The sequence below is a fragment of the Hyaloscypha bicolor genome (genome assembly GCF_002865645.1).
Source record: "Hyaloscypha bicolor E unplaced genomic scaffold K444scaffold_182, whole genome shotgun sequence".
Taxonomy (NCBI): Eukaryota; Fungi; Ascomycota; class Leotiomycetes; order Helotiales; family Hyaloscyphaceae; genus Hyaloscypha; species Hyaloscypha bicolor.
In genome coordinates, this window is record NW_020194684.1 from 680,099 (window position 1) to 706,836 (window position 26,738).

A 26,738-nucleotide genomic window follows, 5' to 3' on the forward strand; every position below is an offset into this window, starting at 1 on the left:
CCGCAAGGTATCTTTAGGCGATCAGACAAGAGAATGCGTTCAATGAGGCAAGGCACCAAGCGCAAATAGAACCCTTCTCTGAGACGGCTTATCAAGCTGCTTGGACTGATCATAGGCTCAAGAACAAAAAAAAAACGCGCAAGAGGCGCTGGCTGGTGAACCTTCTCCAATGCGAGCCATTACTTTGACCAGCAGGTGTGACGTGGCCAATGCAATGCCGGCCAAACCCCCCATCGGGCTCTGCATCGGGTCAGTGCCATTTTCCAGTCGTGCGAACCATAAAGCATCCCACGCTTCAGCTCCTTTGGGTCTATATAGATAAGGCTCTCAGCAACCCCAACACCAGCTCCTACTCAGTACAATTCGTGTGTTCTGAGGGCAGTTCTACATCCACGGTCTCTTCAACATGGCCTCCAACCCACCTCCCTACACCTCGCCCCACTCTGTGTCCCGCTCGAAGACTTCGCGAGACGAAATTCGATCGTTGGCAGACGAGATGCTGCGAGCCTCGTTGACCCGCGGCGCCGCTTCGCCTGCGTCGTCGGTGGGTTCCACTCCGCCCTCCTACCGCCGCTCCGCCCGTCCCCCTAATCCCGCCGAATTGTTGAGTCGTGAGCGGAATCCCGGCGCCACCCGCGTAGGGTCGGGCTCGATCACACGCGACAGCATCACCCGGGAGAGCATCACCCGTGACAGATCACCCGCGACAGCATCGCCCGGGACAGCAAAAGCAGCAGTGTCAGCAGTGTCGGCAGCTCGCTTCCACATCCACCACCAGCACGTTCTCGGCAGCCGATGCCAAGGCTCGGGTGCGCCATCTGCAGCGGGAAGTGGAGCGGGCGAAGGCGGACGTGCCGCAGCGGGCGACAGGGGGATTATTCAAAGCCGCATGCTCGGCCGACCTGCTGTTCCTCATCGATACCACGGGGTCGATGTACAGCTATATCAACGCTGCTAAGGAGCAGGTGAGGAGCATTGTGGATGACATCAAAAACTCATTTCTCAACGAGTCCGAGGTGCGTGTCGCGGTGGTGAGTTACAAGGACCATGGGGACCTCCCGAACATCGAATTCCTCGACTTCACGCCGTCAGCTGATCAAGTCTTCCAATTCCTGGGCCGTTTGAACGCCTCTGGCGGAGCGGACGCCCCCGAAGATGTGCTCGGTGGCGTGTATCAGGCGCTGAACGTCTCGTGGAAGCAGCAAACGCGTTGCATTATCCACATTGCAGATGCACCACCACACGGCGCCGGCGTATTACACGACATGGGCGACGGCTCGGATCACTACCCCCACCCTGGGAGTGAGCCGCATGGCCTTACCTACGAGCCACTCCTTAAGCAGTTGATCCAACTCGATGTCAACTACGCCCTGCTCCGTGTCAATTCTTCCACGGACCGCATGGCCTTGGCCTTCGCCCAGGTTTATGCTACCTCCAATGCGGACGCCAAGCTTCTCCCGTCCAATATTTACTCCACCCAAGTGAATGGCATGTACTCTAAAAGTCGCAGCGGACTTTGGAGTGGAGCAAGCACCAAGCACGCCGATCTCCAATTTGAGGAGATGGAGCTTGGCACCACGTATAGCCAGCTCCGGCATTTGGTGGTTAGGACTGTCACTACCTCTGTTTCTCGCACGGCGGGTCGTATGTCATTGGCATTAAGCACTGTACCCAGGCGTAGTGCTGCTGGCGGGAAAGGTAAGAGCATGGCTACCGATCTTACCGCCATTAGGGAGGATGAGGGTAGCGGTGGGAGCGCCAGGGAGGTGTATTTCGAGAAAGACCCGCCGCAGTGGGACACACCTGGCTGGCTGGATGAGACTCTGGAGGTCGAGGGGTTCTGCCCCGACATGGTGGTGCAGAGCGCCAACTCGCTCAATGAGATGATGAACGCCGATGAGAATATCAAGCTGAGCGTTACACAGCTTACTATCCGTGCACGGTCGAAGCCGTTTGCCGAAGGCTCGGTACGCGTAGCCTCTTATGCCCGCACAGCAGCCTCGACTAGCAAGTTCGTGGTTAAGTCCTTTAAAGACGACAGCAAGATGCTCGCACACCTCGCTGAGGATATGCGGATCCAGGCCCTTTGCAAAGCTTTCGCTCTCGAGTTTAACGGTCTGCTGAAAATTGAGCCCCCGATTGATTTTATTGTAACAACGTGCCTACAAAGCAAGGCGAAAGTAGGGTCGGAAGGCGGGTGCCTCTCCCTTGAGCCCTTTATCGACGGAGAATATATTAAGTATAATAACAACAGCATGTTTGTGAAAGAGGATTCTCTCGACGAACCCGACCCGTTCAACCAGATAGCACAGGCCTTCTCGCACTTTACCTTCGAGCGCTCATGGGGACACTTCCTAGTGAACGATTTACAAGGAGTAGGCCACTTGCTGACCGACCCAGCTATCCAGACGGTCGACCACGAAAGATTCAAGCTAGCTGAAACTAACCTCTACGAGGAAGGCTTCAAGTTTTTCTTCGTCTCCCACGAATGCAATTCCATCTGCCGTAAGCTAGAGCTCAAGAGCAACCGCGAGATGGTTGTCTCAGGAAACTACGAGTTTCGAGAGCGTTGGCCGGCTATAGAGCCCACCGTATGCTGTTCCAATAAGCTCTGCCGCCGGATCGTCCGCCTGGCGAGCACCCACGAGTCCGACAAGTTCCCCAGCTACCACTGGTGCAGCACGTGCTGGCCGCAGCTGCAATCGTCTATGGTCCGCTGGATCTGCATGGCCCCCGGTCCGAACCATGAGTTCGATATGTCCAAGTTCTTTTACGAGTCCCAGGGCCAGCTTGCGCCCCGCAGATGTCCCGAGCACGTCGAGAAAGACAAGAGTGTGTCGAGCGCGGCCGTGGTGGGTGGGAGCCTGTGGAGCAGGATGAAAGCTGGAGGTCCTAAGCGGTCTATCGCTGGGAGGAGTTGGTGAGCAATTATCAGATGTCCGATAAGGGATCAAACCTACCACCTGAGGAGGTGCGGGGGGCGGAGGGTTATGAATGGAAATACTGGAGGTGACAAATAAAAGGATTCTCGGGTTATGACCTTCCTTGCACAGAAGTATATGAAGAAATACGGATCTGGATTAACACACTCTGCAGATGAATTAAATCACGGGCAGCCTGCCAGTGGGAATTTATGGACAGTAAGAAATCAACTCCTGATTCGAATTTTGGATACATATCCACCGCTCTCAAAGCTCTCACCACAGCCTGTAGTAAAATACGCTAGAACTGTTCCTCGCTTATAAAAAGGAAATCCTTTTCTCAAAGGTGGATTCCTTTTTCATTAATTTAATTATCTTCTTGATGCTACCAAACGGCCTCGTACCAACACCAAACTGCTTTTCGCCAAAAACCTCATTCATACTAATAAAATTCCTCAACCTCAAGTCAAGATATGTTCCGCAATCACCCTCATATGCATCGGAGACCGTAAATAGATACCTCGGAGGAAATGTTAGGCCAGCTCGGGAAGGCTAAGCGTGTCTTTTGTAATATATGCATGGTCTTTAGCACGGTTGGACGAAGTCTGGAGATATCTAAGGATCCATTTGGTATTAATAGATAGCGTTGGTATTAGATCTGAAGATGGCAAGTAGATCACGATGACATTCCCATATCTTAGTTTATACTCTGTGTTTGACGTGAATAAGAACACTTAATAAGAAGATAAGAAATGGCCTGTTTGACTACGACCATATTCTAAGGAGGACTCAATATTCCGTCCTGCTCTGTCATTTCTATGAAGGATCTATCTTTAAATTAGTCAATCCACGTTCCTGGGACCCTGGGAACCTTGTTCATTCTTCGTGGCTTCATATAGCCCACAATCTTCCTTTTCCAGCGCCTGTCAAATCGTTGAACCGTTATATCAGCCATCTTTCTCCGTTCAATCTCCATTGGCCCCAGATCGACAGAGTCCACATAAGAGTGCCAGCGCGGATAAAAATAAGGCCAGTTGTACAAAACATTCGGCTCCCAGAAACCACTCCGCTTCGAATGGTGCATAGGGCCCAAATGTCTAAATTCGTGCAACGCCTCGAAAGCCTGGCTGCGTGGATCCATAGCCCAATCAGTGCTTACCCCCCATCCTCCCCCCTCCTCTGAGATAATCGACGCTCGTTCCCGTAAATGGCGACCACTCAGTCTAATTTTCGCCAAAGCATCCATACCGTCGAAATGAATAACTCGTTCGGTGCATGGGTATTGCCAATCAATTTTCCCCCTCCTCTGCTCCCCATGCGGTCAGTAAGCTTGCCGCTCTTACTCAGGCGCTAATCGCCCTCGGCTCACTCTCGGCTCAGTCAACTCACCTGAGGAACCTGAGCACCCTGAGCAAGATTTGCTATACTGTCACGTGTTTTGAATTCTCCTTTATACTAGTCACACTTGCTTTAACCTCTTGCCTAAGCTAGAGTTCCAAGGAAATTTCCTCTCTGTTTTTGATTTTCTTTTTCGACTAGAGTAGGGGCTTACAGCTCGGGTACCTTTCAAAAAAGGTCCGGTACCCTAGACCTACTTCTTTTATTTTATTTTAGATCAAATACCCTACAAATCCTTAGGAATTACTATATTAGGTTAGTTAGTAATTATAGTAATAGAAATAATTAACAATTGTCGTACGGATACGGGTACTAGGGAGCTTAGCTTAACTTACTCAGTAGCCCCTTTATTTAGCTAGATCCAGAGGCTCCCTTAGAGCTTCTTTTTAATCAGACAACCATTTATGCAAATCACTGTTCCTTATTTTCTGCAATAATAATTAAACACTTCCCCTTATGTGACGGGCTCTTACGAGCAAGGTCCGGACCGGTGCGGGGACCGTTAATATAACAGATTAAGTATAAATGAGTCCTTATTAATTAACTAAGAATACTAAACTAGAGAAAAGAGAAAAGGATCAAAGAGCTTGCTGCTTGTGACGCAGGTTGTAACGCAGTTAAGCCAGGCCTGTAGCGGACCGTAGGCGGGTCTCAAGTGCCCTTTAGTGCCAGGCGCACGAGAACCGTCACACGGGCTTAGAATCATAAGGACCTCCGTAGGTTAGCCCTCTTTCTGCTTATTTTGGAAAATAAAGACCCGGAAGAAGCCTGTTATCGTGTCTAAAACGATAGGACGGCTTCGATGCTCAGGTTCCAACGGGTCCTATTTAGCAGTTTCACGGCTGTGACACCTTAGTCATTATCGACCCAATACTGCGGTAGAATATACGGCAGACCAGCGAGCTGACTCTGTTGACTTTACTCGTAGAGGAGATTATACGAAAGCTTCTAAATATTGCTGTATAGCGTCCTGGTATATTATTTGATGTTCAGTTCAATAGTAGGAGCCTGTACGGCCACAGTGGATGCACTCTTCTTTTCCGATTATGCGCCGATGTGAATGAAGGGCGCCCAAATACTTGGCCTATTCGGGTACTCGGATTGCAGCTGCAGGGTGGCCCTTCTCAAAGCCGACGCGGGCGAGGCATATCCGCTTTGGCCCTGCGGGCACGTCAGGTGCGTGTAGAATAGAGCCGCTAGACGCGTGCAGGCATCATCGTCGGCGGGCCAGAGGGCCGCAACGATGTGCACGAATCCTGCTACCTGGAAGGCGCTGGCCAGGTGCAGGCTCTCTTCCTTGAGGCGATCGGCCCGCACCGCGGCTGTCGAGCAGGCCGAAAGAAAGGCCAGCCAAGAGCTATCGTGCGTTACGGTGGCGGCGGATATCATCGAGAAGGTCAAACTGTCGGCTGCCGGGCCCCCGCCGCCGTCTTTCTGCAGCATGAAGCGGCTCTTTAACGGATCCACCAGGTCGGCGGACCCATGGCAGGCGAAATGGACCATGGTTGATCCGGGGATGCAGGCGAGAACCTGCTCTGCCGTGGGGTGCCGCAGAACTTGGCAGGGAGAGAGCGGTGCGAAGATGTCCTTGATGGCATCCGCTTCGCGATCTGCTCCTTTCAGCGCTCTCTGTCCAGGAGTTGTGGGCATGGCCACAACGAGGACGCGATGGGCTTTCACGGCCCGCCCGACGACGCCGCAGCTCGCCGCCCGGGACCTCGAATAGCCCAGGGACTTGATGGTAGGTGCGTACGACGGTATCATCTGGTCTGCAGCACTTTCGACGGTGCAGCCGCCGCCGTCGGATGTTGTGACCACGGCATGTGCAGTGTCACGGCCTGGACAAGCTGTGGAAGTGGAAACGTGGTGTTTGGTGTAAATATATGTATGAATGATGGTGCCCTAATGGCGGTGAAGAAGCTATATATACGCCTGTGCGCAGCACGTGACATGCAGCGTGGAAGGGAAGCGCGGTTGCGACACCCGAACCGATCCACCAAACGCGCGACAAGACATCGCCGTCGCCGCCGTCGTCGCCTCGAAGGCCCAAGAGCTTGTTCTCCCTCATACGGGAGACGACCGGCTTGACGCACCCATGCCACAGCCACATGAGTTCTTCGTCGCTGGTTCCGATGCCGTCGTCGCCATCTTCTTCCGCGTAGATATCTCGCTCCGAGGCGAGTGCCGTCCGGGCCGCCCCGAACCGGGTGTATGCGCGCTGCACCAACGATGGGGCCTGGACGGCGCGAGCCTTTGGCAGTGGGATTGCGTCGGCGCCGTTCGGCGTTACGATGACGGCGTCGGAGCCGATGTCAGTGAGGTTAACCACCACAATGGGGCCGTCGACGGCTTGCGCGACCAGCTCGTCGAAATCCGGCTCGAGGAGAAAGTTCCCGTAGCCATCAAGCTTGCGGATGTCGGCGAGGCAGCTGACCATATCCTGGATGGCCCGCCACCTCTGGTGCCGCAGCACATCGATTAGGGCAGGATCTTGGGCATTAATAGGCGCCTGCGCCTGGAGCCGCAGGGTGTCGTAGCGCGCGGCGAGGGCCGGGTGACGCTGTTGGAGGGAGGACAGCGCCTCAGGTTCTTGCTTGTCGTCCATCATGTACCCGAGGACGATGCCACGGCCAAATTCGAGCCACTGGATGGCCTTGGCCGCATGGCCGAGCTTGAGAAAGACTGAGCAGGTGTCGGCCGCAAGCCCCGACACATGGATGGCCGAGTTCTGCTGGTCTTCTCGCGTGGCCTGCCGGCCGCAGATGATGGGGAGCAGTTGCATGGCGGACTCGGCTACTTGGCCGGCACGCTCCCAGAGCTCTCTTCCCGCCAGCACCCGGATCACATTCCGGGCCGCGGCCATGCGAATAACCGAGGGCGCATGCAGAGACTCAAAGGACTCGACATAGCAGGCCAGGGCCCGGTCGGCATCTCCCAGCGGGACGGATGCGGCGTCCTGGTTAGCTTCGTGCACGGGCAGTTCTACCACGTTCCCGAGGTTCATCAGCCACTGCCCCCGGGATGGATGGTCCTCGGCAGTGGCGTCGACGCTTGTCTGGAGGACCCGGACGGCTTCCATCCTGGCTGCGGGGTCGCCTGTCTTTCGGGCAATCTTGCCGAGGGCCCAGCCAAGACTGTTCAGCTGGGTGGCGTGGTCCGGACTGTCCGGATCTTTCTCAGACGTCGACTGAACGCACTCCCGGAACAGCTCGACGACGGTTCTCATCATGGAGATGTCGTCAGTGACCTCAGCCAGCAACATGAGCTTTGTGGCGTAGTTGTGTTTCCAGTCGTTCTTCTCTGCGAGCACGTCCGGCGTAGAGTTGACAGCCTGTTCCGCGAGCCTGGCGGACTCCACCATGGCATCGAGTTCCCCTGTTCGTAGGAACGAGCTCCGCAGCAACTCGGAAAGATTGTCGAGTCGCCGCGCGATGGCGACGTGGGTATCGGGCGTCTTCGCCACCGATTTTCTGCAGGCATCAATCGCCAGCTCCAAGACGCGGGCCTCATAACTGCGCTTGTAGTATTCGTGGAGGGTAACACCCAGGCTGTTGAGCCATTCCGGAGCTTCCGGGTCGCCCGGACGGCTGCAGTCGACCGCTTGTTGGGCGAATTGGATGGCCTCGCCGCCGACGGCGAGGTCCCTGTACCGTTTGAACAGGCTATTGAGCTGGTTCGCTAGGTTACCCAGCAATCCTGACCGCTCCCAGTGATCTTCGGACGTGACGCCCACCACCCGGCGCATCAACTCAATGCCCTGTTTCAAGTAGGTCGTGTCGCCGGTGACGTTGTATTGGGCCTCATACATAACACTGAGGTTGCTCGCCCTGCCGGTCCACATGCCGTTGTCCTCGGGAGTCTCGTCGACTATTTTCTTGCAGATTCTGGCGGCGTCGGCAAGGACAGCTGTGTCGTGGGTTCTCTGGAAGAGCAGGTGAAGCATAGCAGCAAGGTTGTTCAAGGGGAACATCCTGTTGAAGTGTCCGTCGGGCATTGCCTCGACAGCCAGGTGGGCGAGCTGAACAGCTGTCTCAAGAAGCTGAGACTCGCCATAGATCTCATACTCCCCCTTCAAGATGATGGCGTGGTTGGACAGGTTTTCTGCTACATCATAGTCTTTTATAGCTGGATTAGCCAAAACCTTCTCCAGGCCATTTGCTATCAGGGGTGGGAGCAAGTCTTCCTCCATTGGAACGGGCCGATGACGGGCGTCTGAAGCCCTGAAATTTTGCGTGCTACTTCGAAAATCCTAGCCACCTTTGGGACGCTGTTTCTTCGCAGGGACCCAGGACGCAAGAGATGAACAATGCGCATAGAAGGATTTTGGTGCGGGGACAAAAGCGGCAGAATTCTGTTCTGGAATAGCTCGAGCTCGGGTGCTTGATTGCAAGATGAGGTTAGGAAAAAGCAAAAAAAAAACCTAGTTTGTCAAAGTGAGGCTTTCCAGCGCGGTTGCCTTTCTTTTTCGGAACATCGATTTTGCGTTCCGGGCTAGGTAAGCCGGATCCCCATACAGTAATAACTCAGCCTTAACGTGCTCCACAAGTAAGCTGCGCACGCCCCACTAATTCGCCCACCACATCCACCATTCAAACTAAAATGCCTCAATCAAATCGTGTCCAATTTGGCTCAAAAGAAGGCCGTATGGCTCTTGCAATTAATGCGTACAAATTGGGCCATTTTATAAGCAAACGGGGCGTTGCAATCGCGTACGATGTTCCGGAGTCCACATTACGAACGCGCCTCTTAGGAACACGAATGCATCAAGAATTACGGTCAGTAAACCTTAAACTTACGGAAACAGAGAAGTTAACGCGTGTAGAATGGATATTATCTATGGCTAATAGAGGTCTACCAGTTTGTCAAGCTTCTATTCGAGAAATGGCCAATTTGTTACTTCAAAAGCAAATATCTACCAATAATACTCCGATGCGTCAAGTTGGCCAAAGTTGGGTCTATAACTTTATTAAACGCCACGACTCACTTAAATCGAAATACAACCGTAAATACGATTACTAACAGCAAAATGCGAAGATCCTACGATACTACGCAATTGGTTTCGGCTTGTACAGAATAAAATTTAAAAATATCGGATTTAAACAGAGGATATATATAATTTTGACGAAACTGGTTTTCAAATGGGTGTTATTTCGACTGAAATGGTAGTTACAGGCTCTAAACGAACCGGCAGACTTGTAACTATCCAGCCAGAGAACCGTGAATGAGTTACTACTATTAAGTGTATTAATGCCAACGGGTAGGCATAACTTCCATTAATTATACTTAAAGGAAAGGTCCATATTACAACATGGTAGATAGAGGGCAAAATACCACTTGATTGGTCAATTACGCTCGGTGATAACGGGTGGACTATAGACACCTTAAACTTTCTGTGGCTTGCAACTATATTTGAGAAGGATACAAGTGGTCGAAATCGTGGTGTATATCGACTATTAATCCTCGACGGGCACGGAAGCCATCCAACCCCTGAGTTCGACTTGTTTTGCAAAGAACACAATATAATTTCACTATGTATGCCGCCACATTCGTCGCACCTTCTTCAGCCACCTGACGTTAGCTGTTTTGTAGTTGTAAAACGGCTATATGGTCGCCAAATTAAGGGGCTTATACGAACAGGAGTTTCTTATATTCAGAAATCAGGCTTTCTTCTAGCTTATACTATAGCTCATACAGAAGCCCTTTCTTCGACTACAATCCGTAGTGGTTTTGCAGTAACAGGAATACACCCTTATGATCCGGAACGAGTTCTTTCAAATCTTAATACTTAGTTACGTACACCAACTCTCCCGTTACAACCCTTGAATGTGCCTAGCCCTTGGGCCCTTGAAACACCCACATAATATACAAGATCTAAAACACTAATTAGCGGCAGTTTATGGGTTTATTCAACGCCGTACAGCCGGCTCTACAAGCCTACAGACCAAGCAATCTGGCAACTTGTAAAGGGTTGCCAGTTAGCCATGCACAGTGCAGTAATGCTTGCTGATGAAAATAATAAGCTACGGACCGAGAACGAGCGTCAAAAGAAGAAGAGATGTGTAAGAAGGCAGTATATAGCTACGGGAGGGGTTTTGACTATTCAAGAGTGCTTAGATCGAATAAATTCTACTGGTTTAGGGGCAAATAGTGAATTTGCAGGGGGGGTGGAATAACACCAAACGCGTGCGCCACAGACGTGTAGTTTGTGTAGATCACTTATACACACTGCTCGTACGTGTCAGTTAAAAGGCAATTCTAATTAGAAACGTGTATTAGGGCTAATTTAAGTGGTTGTTGTGTAATTCGTATTTATGGTGGGCGAATTGGTGGCGTGTGCGCAGCTTACTTGTGGAGTACGTTAAGGGCCTTGCATAATTCAGACTTTGTCTTCATGATGCCGCTCACGTGAATTCTCGTTTCTTTTGCCTGCCTCGCGAGGCGTCCAGTCACGGCCCTCTCGACCCATCTTGCCTAAGCCTTAACAGTGATAAGGAAATTTTCAGATTTTGTTTTCTTGGCAATCCTGCTATGGCACAGGTCACATTGCGCCTGCGATTAGTTTCTGTCTGCACTCGACTTGCTTCTTTCAATTGTCGTGCGCAAGTTGTCGAATTGCTCTTCTTGTAACATCCCTCGAAATCGTGGGACGACATTTAATATATCTAGTGAAATTGCGGTTTGAGCGATGGATAATTCCAATGAGACTATCCGACGAGGCCTCGCAGCCCTTGACATGATTTCAGCAGACCACCCTGACCGGATAAAGCTGCTGAACAGCATTGGATTATTGCTCTACCTCAAATACACAGAGACAAAGGCGATGATTGACCTCCAACAAGCCATTCGAGTGGCGCAGGAAGTTCTCGAAGCCACCCCAGAAGGCCATCCGAATAAAGAAATCTGGTCAAACAACCTCGGAAATCTGCTCAGCGACAAATATTCGAGCACAGGGGAGATGGCTGACCTTAATGACGCTATTCGAGTTGCAAGACAGACCGTTCATATGACTCCAAAAGAGCACAAAGAGCGGCCAATGTGGTTGAACAATTTTGGAGTTCTTCTTAACAACAGATATTTGAGGACAGGCATCGAATCTGACCACGAAGAAGCTCTCCAGGTGTCATGGGAAGCTGTTCATATCACACCTAAAGATCACCCAGAGCTCGGAGGGCGATTGAACAACCTAAGAGTCCAGCTCGGACACCGATATTCGAGGAGAGGGGAGATGCCCGATCTCGAAGAAGCTATCCGAGTGGCACAGGAATGTGTTCGTGCGACACCAGAACATCATCCGGATCTGGGTGGGCGGTTGGAAAGCTTGGGAATCCTACTCGACAGCAAGTACTCTACAACCGGAGCGACGGCTGACATAGAAGAATGTATTAGAGTAACCCAAGAATCCATCAATATGACACCGAGAGACCACTCATATCGTGGATCGCGGTTAAACTTGCTTGGAGTTCAACTTGCAAAGCGATACATGAAGATGGGAGAAGTGGCCGACATCGATAACGCCATTCGAATTACGCAGGAAGCTATCAGTGCGGTGCCGGGACAGGGAGGCCAACCAGAGCGAGCAGGATGGTTAAATAACCTGGCAATCTGCCTCGGCCAAAGATATACGAGGATAGGGGCACTAGGGGATCTAGAGCAAGCCATCCAAGCATCACGAGGAGCTGTTAACAACACTCCCGAAGCCGACTCAAATCTAGCGAGTTGCCTATGCAACCTTGGCTACCTACTCACAGACAGGTACTCAAGGGTACGGCAATTGACCGACCTCGACGAGGCCATTATGTTGATACGAAATGCCATTGGTTTGACTCCGGAGGACTACACAAGTCAGAAAGCTGCCTTGAATAACAACCTTGGACTGGCACTTGGAGAAAGGTTTTTGGACACGGAGACGGAGACCGACATTGACGAAGCTGTCCGAGCCGTACAGGAAGCCGTTGACCTGACGTCAAGAGACAATCCCAACTGGCCACAGCGGTTGCAAAACCTGGCAGCCATTTTCGGTAAGAGATATGCGAATACAGAATCAATGGCCGACCTTGAGGCATCAATTCGAATGGCACAAGAAGCTGTCGATGCGACTCCAGAAAATATTCCAAACCGTGCGATCTATCTGAGCTCACTTGGGAAAGCACTCTCTGCCCGGTTCTTGAAAACCAACGCGCAGGCTGACCTCAAACGAGTCATATCTTGCTCTAAGTCTACTCTATATCAGCCCAACTCATCGATTACTTCTCGCATAGAGGCTGGCAAATCGCTCCTTGCCTGTTATGGGTTCACGTCAGACTGGCAACTGGCCTACGACACCGCAAAGGTTGTTCTCAGCCTCATTCCTCAGCTGACCCCGCGCTCACTCAGGAATTCAGACAAACAGCACCTCCTCAGTCAGATTTCTGGGCTGGCATCTGATGCCGCAGCTGCCGCGTTGGAGATTGGAAAAAGTCCACTAGTGGCGCTTGAATTTCTTGAGCAGGGTCGCGGTGTGCTTGCAGGATCCCTCGATGAGTTGCAAGTGGATGCTCTGGACCTACAGGAGAAACATGGCGAGCTAGCAGAGCGGTTCACCCGTCTCCGAGACGAGCTAGAGCCGCCAATCATCCGAAACATCTCATTAACGGAAGAAGACCCTCAGCCTTGGCAGGCTCAGGCAACGCGGCGTTACGATGCAGCAGACGAGTTCGCTCGACTGATAGCCGAAATTCGTCAGCAACCTGGGTTTGCGGATTTCTTACTTGCGCCAAGCAGTGAAGATATGCAAGCTGCCGCTACTTATGGTCCAATTGTTATTATTAATGTCAGCGGGTATCGCTGTGATGCGGTAATCGTTGAACGCCAACAAATACGCTCATTGGCCTTGCAGAATTTAGATACCAACGAGATTGAGGAAATAGCTCGGAAAGGTGATCTAGGGCATCCCGACACATTAGAGTGGCTGTGGCATACTATCGCGAATCCGGTTCTGGATGCTCTTGGTTTTCGGGAGCTACCGTCTGCTTGGCCACATATGTGGTGGATTCCTACGGGGCTTCTGACCAAATTTCCTCTCCACGCGGCTGGACTTTTCAACAAGAGTGGTATCGGTAACACACTTGACAGAGTAATATCATCTTACAACTTGTCCGTCAAGGCAATCATACGTGGCCGCCAACGTCGCATCCCAGCATCGATACCATCGGCTTCACCCCAAGCGCTCCTCATTGCCATGCGAGATACACCGGGATGTATCAGTCAACTCCCCTTCGCAGCCAAGGAGGTGTCTATGCTACACGGCATTTGTAGATCTATGGCTATTGACACTATTGAACCCAGACGATATAAGAAGGATATCTTAGCTCTTTTGCCGAGTTGCAAAATCTTTCACTTTGCCGGACACGCCAACGCGAACAGAGTTGACCCTTCCCGGAGCCAATTACTCCTAGAAGATTGGGAAACGGACCCGTTGATGGTCGGTACTCTGATGGAGATGAAACTTCGTGAGCGTTTGCCATTTCTCGCTTACCTCTCGGCATGTGGGACCGGTCAAATCAAAGACGACAGATTTGTCGACGAGAGCATCCATCTAGTCAGTGCTTATCAGCTTGCGGGGTTTCGTCACGTTGTGGGCACCCTGTGGGAGGTTAATGACGAAACCTGCGTAGACATAGCCAGAATGACGTACGAAGGGATGAGGGATAAAGGTATGACAGACGAGGCAGTATGCTGGGGCCTTCACACAGCGATAAGGGAAATTCGGAACAGGTGGGTCTCGGAAATGGCACATCCCAGACAAGCAAGCCAATTGATGATATCGGGCTCGAATGACGGAGACCTGGGAGGTGCTACGCTGCCAAGGGACATTGAAGCCAGCGACCAGGATGATGAAAAACCTTTGTACTGGGTTCCCTATGTTCATTTCGGGGTATAAGAATATCAATAGAAGCAGAGTCGCAGCATATATTACTAAATTTTCTACGTCGTATTTTAAGGCCCAAGTAAGCAATGTGAAGGGCAACAACACCGTGGCTGATAGAGGGAGAAGCTAGCAAGGGGAAAAGTCGACCCAGGACCGCTTTTGAGATATCTCTCGACATACGCCCCGACCTGAGTTCACGCGCCACCCGAAAGGACACTCGTATAGGCGTCTAGTGGCTTTGCCTTGGCAACGGCAATAACTCCCACGAGCCACTGAAAGCATGAGAGCTATTCCGTGGTGTTAGACGGGTATTTGGTCGGCGTAGCATTAATATTGCGATTGGGAATTTTGTTGGTAATAGTTAGGTATATGATGTCTACTTCGTCAAGCCATGCTTAGATATCGTCTATGGCACAACAACTTCAGAGGCAGGATTAAGTCGTAGATACCCATTAACGAGGACATAACAATCCTAATCAATCTGCTGCGAGTGCCTGGGGTATAGTTTAGGGCGTCATGAATGAACAAAGGGGCGGGATGTTTCCTGTTGCCTGGACCTCGGGGATGTACTTACACCTAAGTCCATTAGAAAAAACAACGGCGAAATGTATGGATGTGGGAGATGATTTCTAACATGGGGAAGAAGGGAAGGGAGGAATACTTCTGTTGGGACAAGATCAGAGGGAGTAAAAAATTGCGGCTTCTCTGGGTATAACAGAGAAGAGAATAACGATCGTCTAAATATATAGCAACTTTTTAATTAGATAACTATACTAGTACTTATCTATACTCTACTTCCTTATATAGCCCCGTTATAATATTTACCCTAAATCGTAGTCTTATTACTGCACTATTAGCGCGGTGTCTATATATCATAGTATTACCTTTATAGCTTTCCTTAAGCCGCCCCCTAATCCGCGCCTCCAGCGCTAATATGATGCGGTATAGCGCGAATACTGCAGCATGATAGTTTTGCCTCAACAACTTCATATTGAAGGAGCTCGCTGCCGCAGTCTTATTTAGCACTTATCCAAACTGTGAACGCTAGCGCTGCCCAGTCTTCTGTCATGTCATCCTCGATATTGCCCGATGATACGCGAGAGTGCGACAACTCCTTCAGCTCGGGCACTGACTGCCCGAGCCTCGGCAGCTCGAGCGATAGAAACGAAGTCTGCCGAGTCGTGATAAATACTTTGAAGACATCTTCGCAAACCTCGTGGCCAGCCTCCTCCAGCTCGGGAGGAAGCTTCATCCGGAACTTTGTTCTCAGCGTTCCCGGGTATCCCTCGAGGGGCTTTCGCGGAGGCAGGACATGATACTCGTGGGAGACTATGTTCTGGATATTCCAGCGCGGCCCCATGTCGTATATGTGAATGTAAATTGTCCGATCACCCTTATTCTGCACCTTGAAGGCCATCTGGTCGCCGGTGGTGACGTGAACCACATCGTCGGCATTGAATTCACCCGAAGGCGTGAAAAGCTGTGCCACGAACGAATTGTGAAACAAGCTGTTGTTGACGAGTTCTTTGACCAGTTTGAATTTAGTCAAATGTTCCAAAATGGCTAACAAGTGCGGTATCCCTTCTTCCATATGGGCCGAGATGATGGGGATGTTTGACAATGGCTGATCACGCCCATCTAGGATGATGTAGTTCTCATCCGTGTCCATTTTCACTAGAAACGAGTAATCTTCTGTGCCAAGGTTGGAAACTTGGGCATTTAGGGAGCCGCGAGATTGTAGAGCTGCGGATACGTCCGCGAGGAACTTCAAATCAGGGGCCAGCCGTATGGGGAACTTGCGGAGAAGGTTTCGCGTTATTTGCCTCGCGCCCCAGCCTGTCCGAATGCTCTGCACGCTGTTGTCGGCGATGGCATCTGGAAATTCCAAGGTTGACGTCAACTTGCCGGCCGTTCTGACGCGGGCAGGTACATCGTCTGTTGCTACGCTGGTCCCTGTCGCGGGGTGAGTCGAGAACAGGGAGAACAGATCCCCCTCGGTGACGCCATGCGCCATGCCGACCTGCAGTCGAATTCCGGCCCCTGCACTCGAGATAACAAAAGTGTGTGGGTCGTGGGCGGGATTGTCGTAGCCCGCAAAGAAGCTGAGGCTCCTATTCCCAAAAAGCATAGGGTTTTGTCGCGGCCAGCGCTCCTTGAACTTAGCACAGATGCAGCGGTATATGTCCAGTTGCGGAGCATGCGTTCCCTCCCACATAACCAGGGTCTGTAGGAGCAAGCATGACAAGATTCCGTGCTTCTCCTTACCATCCAGGACATCTTCGCGCGCAAGTTCGCTGGGGCCGCATGCAGTCATGATGGTATAACCTTCGGGATCGATGAGCCAGTTGGGTAAGGAGACCACGTCCCGACAAACCGACAATCTCGAGTTAGACGCTAGGTCGATATAGAGGGCGGCACCGGCTGGGTATCGTTGGTCGATCGTCGGATCGTAGCTGAGCTCTCGAACGGTGAGGTCGTGGTCACGACGCAAGACACTGCCGGAAAAACAACAATCGAGGATCACCGTGACCAGCACACCCTTTGCCACGATGCCTTTCAGGGAAGCGGCGAACTCCTCGCCTCGTAGGTAGCGAATACCGCGTCCGTCAGAGGTGAGAAGATTCAGTGCTAATTCTCCCGTCGCCTCGTTCGCGAACGCTCTCGTCGCATCCATGCGCGTGCCGTGTCCCGAGAAGTGGACATAGGCACAGTCGCCTGGAGCTGCCCGGGCCGTAATATCATCCAGGGCGGCCGTTACGTTCTCATAGGTCGGCCACATCCCAGGATCCTCCGCTGGAGTGGTTGCATCCGAACCCTCCCGCGTCGTTGCGGTCAGCATTCGTATCTGGACTTGGTGACGTCGCTTTTTGAGGTAGGCATTGATTGCTTTAGCATCGTTCACAGCGCCTTGGAGAGGTTTCTCGCCATAGCAGTCGATACCGACCAGTAGGGCATGGTATGATCTGGGTCTGGTAAGCTCTTTAAGGTCCATGAGGCTCAGGTTTGCCGCTCCTTCGTGTGGATAAGATCCGATGTTGGACGAGCAAACTAATGCACGTTCATTTGATGTCGTGGAATAAGATGTGCCTCTGCTGCCGCTAACCTTAGGGCAATTAGGTGGAGGACCTGTCTGATTCGAGGCTTTGCTTTCCCGAAAGAGACCACAATAGATAAAAGTTCGAAATAATTAGCATGCTCCAAACCGAAAAATAAGTGACGAATTCTACAAGCGAGCTGACTGACTACGGGTGACCATAGCGACCAAAAGGGTCAATGGCTTTTTCCGCAAAATCGAATTTTTGGAAAATCGCATTTTTGACTTATTATATATTACTTACTTGAATTATTCCACTTTTAATATATCGTATATATTGTACAGTACTAAAAATGCCTCTAAAGATTAATCTTAAGCCTTATAAAAATAAGATTCTTAGTTAGGTCTCTAAAAAGTATATAATTCCTGAAATTTTAAATAAAATAAAAAGAATTCTATAAATTGAATATAGCCTAAAAATACTAAAACAAGCTCTCTCTAATTAGAATATATTATATAATAGGAAGAATAGGTCTTCTAAAATTAAAAGAATTAAATTATATATTTCTGAGTTATTTATAGGCAATTATAATAATAATATAATTCTCTAAATATTCTTAGTTAAAGAAATACTTTTCTACTACTAATAGCTTATATAATATAGGCTAGATTTTAGCTTTATTCGGAGAATAATAATAGAGGAAAGAAAGTAGAAATACTAATAGCTTATAGGTATTATATAAAAGAAGCTAGACTATAAGAGAATTAAAGGCTATAGAATAGATTTAATTAAGATATATTTCTATTAAATAAGAATTACTACTCTTTATAAATTAATCTATAATATTATTAAGAGCCTAAATAGTAAAAGCTATAAGTATTATATAAATAATATATAGTATAAGAAGTAAGAAATAGTAGTTAAAGGCCCGGATTAAAGGTAGTCTCTTAATTAGTATAATAAGCTAGTTCTATAGAACTTCTAAATCTATACTACTATTAATATTTATTCTTATAATATTATCTGGTACTATATAGATATTTCTAATTATATAGTATATAGTATATTTAGCTAATTTCTTTAGATATTTAGAAAGCTTAGCTATTACTTTCGAGTAATTTCTTTTAATAAAAAAGAAGAGGTCTCTTTTATTACTAAAGTTTAATATACTCTCTTTTATATAATAATACTAATTCTTTCTTTTAAGAAGATCTATTACTTTGGGACTAGTATAAAGAATTAAAGAATTAAATCTTAATAAAATTAACTTGAGAAATCCCGGCTATATTACTAATATATTTATATTTATATCTATTTATATAATTCTTTTATTTGAACTAATCTAATATAGGACTTTTTTCAAGCCTTTATAGTAACTAGAAACTTTAATAATACTTTTATAAACCGAATTACTATACTAACTATTTATATATCTATTATATAATATACTATAGTATTATATATAGATATATAGAATTATTACCGGATCCAGAAAGATCTAAAGAGGAAATACTATATAATAGGTATTTCTATATTTCTTTATAAGTATATAGCTATTAAGTAATATAGACTTCTAGTTAATAAAGGGCTTTTAGCTAAATTAGTATAAGATTATATTAATTAGAATAAGTTATTTCTATAATCTCTTTCTTTTTCTAATTTAAATAGTAGCTTATAATATAGCTTGATTTAAAGGCTTATATAATTCTTGTTTAAGTAAATAAACCGAGTTCTAATATCTTTTTACTACTAGTTTCCTTTTTTAGTTCTAGGGCCTTTTAATTAGCTAAACTATAAATTTATTTTTATATACTAAGATTATTAGCTATAGATATTAATAAGTACTTACTATATAATTTCTTAATATAATATAAATTATAGTTTATAAATATTGAAATTAATTCTTTAAGCTTTATAGAAGAAACTAGTAAACTGAATAATTCTAAACTTTATATTAAGGTATATTATTACTTTTAGCTTACTATATAATATTATATTACTAGTAAAAACTCAAGCCTATAGCTAGAACTTGTTTTAAAGATTAAAATTAGTATTAAAAAGATATAGTAAAACGGATCTTACTTTAGATAGCTAATCTCAAAGAACTAGAAGTTTATAGAAACTATATAATTCTAATAAAAAGAGATTAAAAAGATAGATATTAGTAGAAAAAGTAATTTAAGTAAGTTAGATAAAGAAGAATAGAATAAAAAATAGTTAGATAAAAGAAACTTATTAGAGTAGAAGGCCTAAAGAAATGAATAAATCTTTATTTAAAAATCTTATTATATCTTTTATCTTTATTATATAATTTACTTATAATTATATCTTCTTTCTTTCTTTATTTAAAAATGGCTTCTAGAAAGATTTCTAGCTTTTTTCTAAAATGCTTTATATATAAGAATACTTTTAATAAGTCTAGCTAGTTCTAGTATAAGTAATATAATATAGAAATCTTTTATTTGCCCGATTTATATAATTTAAAACCTTAGTATTATAGTACTTCTTTAATTAATCTTATAATATCTTTTCTTATATTTTAAAATATAAAAGAGACTATTATTAAGATTTTAAATAGTAATCCGATATCTTTTATTAGTAACTTCTATTATATAGCCTTTTCTTTTCTTTTTCTATTATTTAAGAAGCTCTTTACTAAGTTTTATTAAGCTTAGGCCAAGCTTAAATAAGAAGCCTCTTTAATTAAATAAGAGAAGAAAAAGAAAGCCTTTATATTATATAATATATAAGTTACTAAACTATATTCAAATTATTCTAGTTAGATTAAATTAAAGCTAAGATTCTTTAGAATAAGTAATTCAAGCCTATTCTTTCCTATATCTACTATCTAATTATATAGGCTAAGAGTTATTTCTTATATAATAACTATAGCCGGTTTATATTAAGCTTCTATTACTATTACTATTAGAAAAGAATAGAAATATCCGAATACTAGCTTCTTTACTCTCTTTTATTATCTGTAATTCCAGATAAAAAAATTCAAGTTTGAGTTTTAAAGAAAGATTATATAATTAGCTCTTTTTAAAGTTTAAGAGTATTATATCTAGCTATCTAATAAAGAGCTTAACCTTTCTTTTCTTATATTTTCTTAGTTCTATATTTTTAGTATATATATATTTTTCTTATCTATTAATTATATAATACTTATATTATCTTAAAGAGTAATATTAAATATAAAGTCTTTAGAATAAATCTCTTAAGACTTAAATATTGGAATAATAATTTAATATAAGCCTTTATTATTAATAAGCTTATAATAAATATTTTAAATAGAAGATATAATTAAGTATATAATTATATAAAGAAGCTAGTTTTCTAAACTAAAGAATATAAGACTTAAATAGCTATAGCTTAAAAGAATAAACATAATTTCTTTTTGCGAGATTTAGAAGAGTTTTTTTCTAGAGAGATTTATATAATAGGAAATCTTTTATTTTATTTAGTTATATTAGTCTAAAAGAATATTTATAAGTTTTAAGCTTATTTAATTCTATTTACTAAAAATAAAAACCTTATCTAGAAAAGCCTTTAATATTATTAAAGGAAATATAAGGCTATTCTTATATTACCTGAATTATTTAAGCTATTATATAATAGAAAAAAGAAGTTATTTCTTTTATCTTTTTCTTTAATTCTTTCTTTAATAGAATTTATTTCTTCTTAGTTAAAAGCTATTAAAAAAAAGAAATACCCGGTTTTATAAAGCTATATCTTATTATATAATTAAATAGTCTAAAAAGTAAATTCTTTTACTAAGCTATTTCTGTATTTTTAACTAATATTTATTTCTAGTCTACTAAAATAGCTAAAGCTAAATATATAAAAGTCGAGTCTATTATTAAAATAAAGTTCTTTTAACCTTTTCCGAAACTAGTAATATATTATATAATACTTATTTAATTTATATATTAATATTATTTTAAAAAGAAATCTTTTTCTAGCTAAGTTCTAGCTTTATTAAAAGAAACTATTCTTTTTCTTCTCTAATTCGTATTTCCTAATTCCCTAGAGATTATATATTAATATATAAATTAGTAATTTATAACCTTTAAATATAAAGAGATAATTAAAGAATATAAAAGTACTTTTCTTACTAAGCTTTAAAAGCTTAAAAACTCTATAAAAAAGAAAGATATAATTTAAGACTTAGTAAACTATATTTTTAAAAAAAGAAAAAACTTGAATAATTATATATAGAAGTATTATAGTAAAAATCACTGAATTGGGGCTAATATAATTACTTTACTTAGTTAGGATCTATATACTTGGTTCCTAAAGTTTTATACTTTATTTAAGCTCTTTTCTAACTAGTTAAATAAACTCTTTTATTATCTAATATAATTCCCTATTTTGTAATCTTTATATATATTAGTTATAAGCCCGGCCTTATACTAATAAGCTTCCTAATTAGTATACTATAAAGAGTATTTAAGAGCTTATTTAATTTATTCTTTAAAAAATTATACTTTAGTTCGTATTTCTATTATTAACTAATTAATAGAAACTATTCTTATAGTTCCTATAGTTTCTAAGGCTCAATTATAATTATATTAGAAGCTATAGTAAAGATTATTATTCTAAAGAACTATAGTTTCTGGGCAGACTAGTTTAATACTTTTTATAAAGTAGCCGGTAACGAGAATATCTAGAATGAGATTAATTCATTTAATAATAAAGTAATTAAAATAAATATAGTAGCTTTTTCTAGGCCTCTCTCTATAATTAATAAGCTTATACTAAAGGAAATAGAGGATTACTATACCAGATACTAAGTTAATATAGAAAATTGGGATAAAAATACTTAATTTATAATTGAGAAAGAATTAAAACTAGTATTTTTATAGTCTATAATATTCGGGAATATTAGAGACTACTATTCGGTACTCTTATAAAACTATAAGATCAAGAAACTAGACTAGATAAATAAGCTAATATATTACTATATAATTAGGTAGTAGCTCTATTAAATAGTTAATATAGAGATCTTTATAAATTCTATATTAGGCCTTAAAGAGAGTAAATAGAGCTCTATTTATAAGGTTCTTAAGGCTTTATTAACGAAATATAGTTCTATAAATATAGTACAAATTACTACTATTCGAAAAGTATATAGCTTAGTTCTACTATAAGTAAGTAAAAGAGAAATAAGCCTAAAGTAATAGTTTACTAATTGGGAGAAGGTATTTAATAGAGCTAGAGCTTTTAAAATCGCCGAAATTAAAGGTACTCTAGTAGTAATTGAGTTCTTAATAGCCTTTTAGCAGAAACTTATACTAACCTAGATAATAGAATAGCTTAGTAATCTGTATAGTAAAAACAAGCTAGGGCTTCTGATTCTTATATTTGAATAGTATAGCTAGATATTTAATTAGATTATTTTGGAAAACCAAAATACTAAGTATTTAAGAGCTTCTATAATCTTTACTATATTCGGGAATTGAATTAATAAAGAATCGGATATTAAACCTGATTCAGATAAGTATAAGTATTATAAGTACTCTTATAAGAGTTCCAAAATATATAAGTATAAGTGGGACCTATTTAGCTATACTATTATAGAAATTGCAATTACTAGATTAAGTAAAACTTGAATAAAATTCAAGCCTAATAAGAAATAGATTAGAAAAATACGAGAAAGAATTTTGATCGAGTATTAAAAGAATCTAAAACCTTAACTAGAAGAGAAATATGATATGAAAATCACTAGTAGACGAGCTATAAAGAAGCTAATACCCGGTATTAGTTCTAAAAAAAAGCCTAAAATATTAGGAACTCAATTTTCTAGGAACTTTAATACTATTCTAGTAGATTCTATACTTATAATCTAGAGCTCAGGTCAGGAAATCTATATAATACTCGATTTCTTAAAATATCTACTCTTTTAGAATATCTTATTAGATAACTATAATACTATATACCTGGTTAATAGTAAGAATCTAATTAATTCTAATACTTTTATTAAGGCGAAAATTAATAATTATATAGAAGTAGAAATAACTAGTCTTCCGATTATTGGATATAGTACTTATATAATTAAAAATATAGTTAATAGACCTATAGAACTATATACTAAAGATCTAATTCTTTATAATATTATAGTTATTAAAGAATTTCATATAAATATTATTTCCGAAGCTTATCTAGTAGAAAAGAAAGTTTAGTATTATAGATATAATCTTATAATTAGATTAGGAGATTATAAAGAGAATATAGTATTAATATAATTAAAATATAGGTTTAATTTAGTTTTCCTTAAATATAAGCCGCTTTTTACTTATTTTAATATTCTATTCAAAATTTCTACTAGTACTAATAGTATACTTATATTTCTAATACTTAAATATTTAATTAGAGCTCGATATAAGAAATTAAAGAAGTATCTCAAGCCGAGAAGTAATTTAGAAGAAAAATAGTATATAAGAACAGGGTATTTAGCTTATAAAGCTTTATAAAAGCTTATTAATTATATATATAATATGAAAATTAATAGACTAATAAGAATTATATATAAGTTTTATATTCAGATATATACTAGGTAAGTAATCTTATATAGGTTAACTAAAAGAAAGTCTATTTAACTATTTTAGAGAATCTTATAGAACTTATTTAATTATTTAAATAGCTATAATAGTTCGAGCTAGATTCTAATAATTAAGAATAAATTTAGTAAAAAGCTTTTTAGATATCTTCTATAAAATAAAGAGGGTTTAGTAATATTTAATATAATAAGGGATTTTAAGTAATAGATATATAAGTAATATAATCTTTTAATTACTTATATTAAGTATAATTAGAAGAAAGCAGTTATTTCAATCTAAGAAATATTAGCTTATTAGATCTAGGTAAAAGAAGAAGGTATTAAAATCGAGCTTTTTCTTTTATATATATATAAGCCAAATAGTAATACCAAGTAAATAGGGCAAGAGATTATAAATAAGGCTATTATAATATACTTAATAGCTAATTTGCCTAAAAAGCTATAGCCGGAGAGCTTTATAGCTATAATTTACCTATATAATTAGAGCCCCTTATATATAAATTACTAGAGAATACTAAATAAAGTACTCGATTTATAGTTCTATAATTATTTCCATTAGTATAATCTAGAGCTTATAGCTTAAATAATAGTTAATCTCAGGCCTAATTAAAATAAGATCTATATATATAGTTCTAGGGTATATCTAATAATTAAAGACTATAAAGTAGGATAGAATAAGAGAGTATTTAAGGTTATATTATATAAATATATCAGATATTTAATTAGATATATTATATCTAATATTTATAAAATCTGAGTTCTTATATTTAATAAAGTAATTATTATATATAATATTATATTTAATAAGAATATTCTCTATAAAAAGAATTATAAATATACTAAAGGCTATAGTATAGAGATTATAAAGGATATAATAGAATTACTTCTAGAAAATAAGATTCAGGATATTGAATTAATTTTTAAAAATAAGGAATTATAATATAATAGCTTATTAGAGCAAATAGAAAATAAGCCTGAACTAGGAAATAATAAGTAAACGAATTAATAATTAGAAGAGCTTATAAGTATACTAATTAGTTATAACTCGGAAGTAGGGAGTTCTATAGCCTTACTAGAAATAGAACTTATAACTCTATAAAGTACTTTAGAGCCAGAAAGTATACCAGAGCCTAGAAGTAATAGAAATAAAGGTACTAAGCTTTTAAGAAGACTTAGTACTATAGAGAGAGATATAATAGAGTATACCGGAACTATTAGGGAAATATACTAAACTAATAAAAGCAGGAAAAGATCTCTTTAGGACTAGTAATAAGGTTTACTAATAGCTCTTATAAGCGAAACAGGAAGCTTATCTATAGAATAAGTAAATAGTTTAATAGAAATAGGAGAATTCTCTATAGAAAGAGTAAATAGCTTAGCTAAAATAGAAGATTAAATAGTAAAACTAAAGAGAAAATAAATAAAAAAGCCAATTATTAGAACTAGAAATAGGCTAATCTAAATATATTTATATAAGAGAAATAATTAGAATAGAGATCCAGATAGAGCTAGTAGTAGTATAATTACTATAGTAAGTATATTATTATAAATAATAAGTGAATTAAATTAGATTAATTACTTAGAGTCTCTTTTAGGGTCTTTCTAGCCTAATTAGTTAGAGAATTATAAGAAGGAATTCAATTATAAAACTATATATACTATAATTATAGTAGTAGTTTAATTAAGAATATACCTAGAATAGAGTATTTCGGGTAATATAATAATAAGAAAAATTTATATTAATAATTTTCTAAAGGCTTTAAAGATATAGAATAATCTAAAGAAGTATCTAACTAAAAAGTACTTTAAATCGGATACTAAACTAGAGATTAATAACTTTAAAGCTCGAAATTATTAGAGGATTATTTCTAGTAATAAAGTAAGTATATCTCTAATTTCTTTAAAATAAGTATTTATATATAAAATTAATTCTAATAGATATATTACTCGATATTATTTAAGGCTAGTAGTTTATAAAGATCTTTAAAAGAAGGTATTACTTCTATCTATATATACTACTATATTTATAGTAAAGTCTTTTCGAGTAGCTAGTATAATTATAGCTTATTTCGATCTGGAAATAAAATAATTTAATATTATAAATATATTTATTAATATAGAAAGAGATTCTAATAGACCTATAGTAGTATATAAGCTACTAGATAGTTTCAAGATACCAGGATATATAGTAGAAGTAAATTAAGCTCTATATAGGCTATAAGATTCTTTTATTTTATAGTATAAATACTAGACAGATATTCTTAAAAGAATTAAACTTTCTGGACTTAATAAAGAGTCCTATATTTATATAGATATAGATTATAAGGTCTTTATTATTTTCTATATAAATGACTTTTAAGTATTCTATTATAAAGATAACGAAGTATATACTTAATTAATTATTACTTAGATTAAGATAGTTTATAAGCTTTATAATATACGGGATATAGAATAGTTTTTAGGAGTTTATATAATTAGAAATCGGAAAGCTAAAAAGCTCTAGCTAGTTTATAATACCTATATTAAAAAGATTACTAAGAAGTTTAGGGTAGTAAATAGGAAGTACTCTAGTACTTTATTATCTGGAATTAATTTTCGAAGATATAATAGTTAAGCTTATCTATATTAAATTAAGATATATTAGAAAAAAGTTAGATTACTACTTTATACTATAATTATAATTAGACTAGATATAGCTTTTACTATTTTAGTACTCTTTTAGTTCTTAATAAACCCTGCTTTAGAATACTTTATAGTTATAGATTAGGCTCTCTAATATTTATTTAGAATCCGGTTTTTAGTAATTTAGTATAATAGAGAATATAGAGAGATATAGTTATAGATTATATCTAATACTTTATATATAAATAATCTAAATATATAATAATTGAGCTATAGATATATAATTTCCTTATTTA

The 26,738-nt window shown here is 41.0% G+C and overlaps 4 protein-coding genes across 4 annotated transcripts; 2 read left to right on the plus strand and 2 right to left on the minus strand.

The window, feature by feature from the left end:
• The first annotated feature begins 150 nt into the window (after positions 1 to 150).
• K444DRAFT_573493 (uncharacterized protein) lies at positions 151 to 3,307 on the plus strand. The gene is made up of 2 exons (XM_024877406.1): positions 151 to 642; positions 779 to 3,307. Exons 1-2 carry the CDS (start codon positions 407 to 409, stop codon positions 2,922 to 2,924), a joined length of 2,382 nt encoding a protein of 793 aa, XP_024727968.1. The 5' UTR covers positions 151 to 406; the 3' UTR covers positions 2,925 to 3,307.
• A 1,716-nt stretch (positions 3,308 to 5,023) lies between these two features.
• On the minus strand, positions 5,024 to 8,508 carry K444DRAFT_601279 (uncharacterized protein; the record flags this gene model as incomplete). The annotated part of the gene is made up of 2 exons (XM_024878668.1): positions 5,024 to 6,157; positions 6,270 to 8,508. 2 exons carry the CDS (start codon positions 8,506 to 8,508, stop codon positions 5,364 to 5,366), a joined length of 3,033 nt encoding a protein of 1,010 aa, XP_024727969.1. The 3' UTR covers positions 5,024 to 5,363.
• A 2,544-nt stretch (positions 8,509 to 11,052) lies between these two features.
• K444DRAFT_601282 (uncharacterized protein) lies at positions 11,053 to 14,262 on the plus strand (the record flags this gene model as incomplete). The annotated part of the gene is made up of 3 exons (XM_024878669.1): positions 11,053 to 11,660; positions 11,937 to 12,136; positions 12,269 to 14,262. The coding sequence occupies 3 exons, from the start codon at positions 11,053 to 11,055 to the stop codon at positions 14,236 to 14,238; spliced, it is 2,778 nt and encodes a 925-aa protein (XP_024727970.1). The 3' UTR covers positions 14,239 to 14,262.
• A 752-nt stretch (positions 14,263 to 15,014) lies between these two features.
• K444DRAFT_601286 (uncharacterized protein) lies at positions 15,015 to 17,380 on the minus strand. Its single transcript, XM_024878670.1, has one exon. It carries the CDS (start codon positions 17,216 to 17,218, stop codon positions 15,242 to 15,244), a length of 1,977 nt encoding a protein of 658 aa, XP_024727971.1. The 5' UTR covers positions 17,219 to 17,380; the 3' UTR covers positions 15,015 to 15,241.
• Between the last annotated feature and the right edge of the window lie 9,358 nt (positions 17,381 to 26,738).

Excerpts from the sequence above, each read along its gene's own strand:
- K444DRAFT_573493 (XM_024877406.1), top strand. The coding sequence starts at position 407 with ATGGCCTCCAACCCACCTCCCTACACCTCGCCCCACTCTGTGTCCCGC. Across the intron at positions 643-778 it reads CCCGGCGCCACCCGCGTAGG|CACGTTCTCGGCAGCCGATG; the intron begins GTCGGGCTCGAT and ends ATCCACCACCAG.
- K444DRAFT_601286 (XM_024878670.1), bottom strand. The coding sequence starts at position 17,218 with ATGGACCTTAAAGAGCTTACCAGACCCAGATCATACCATGCCCTACTG.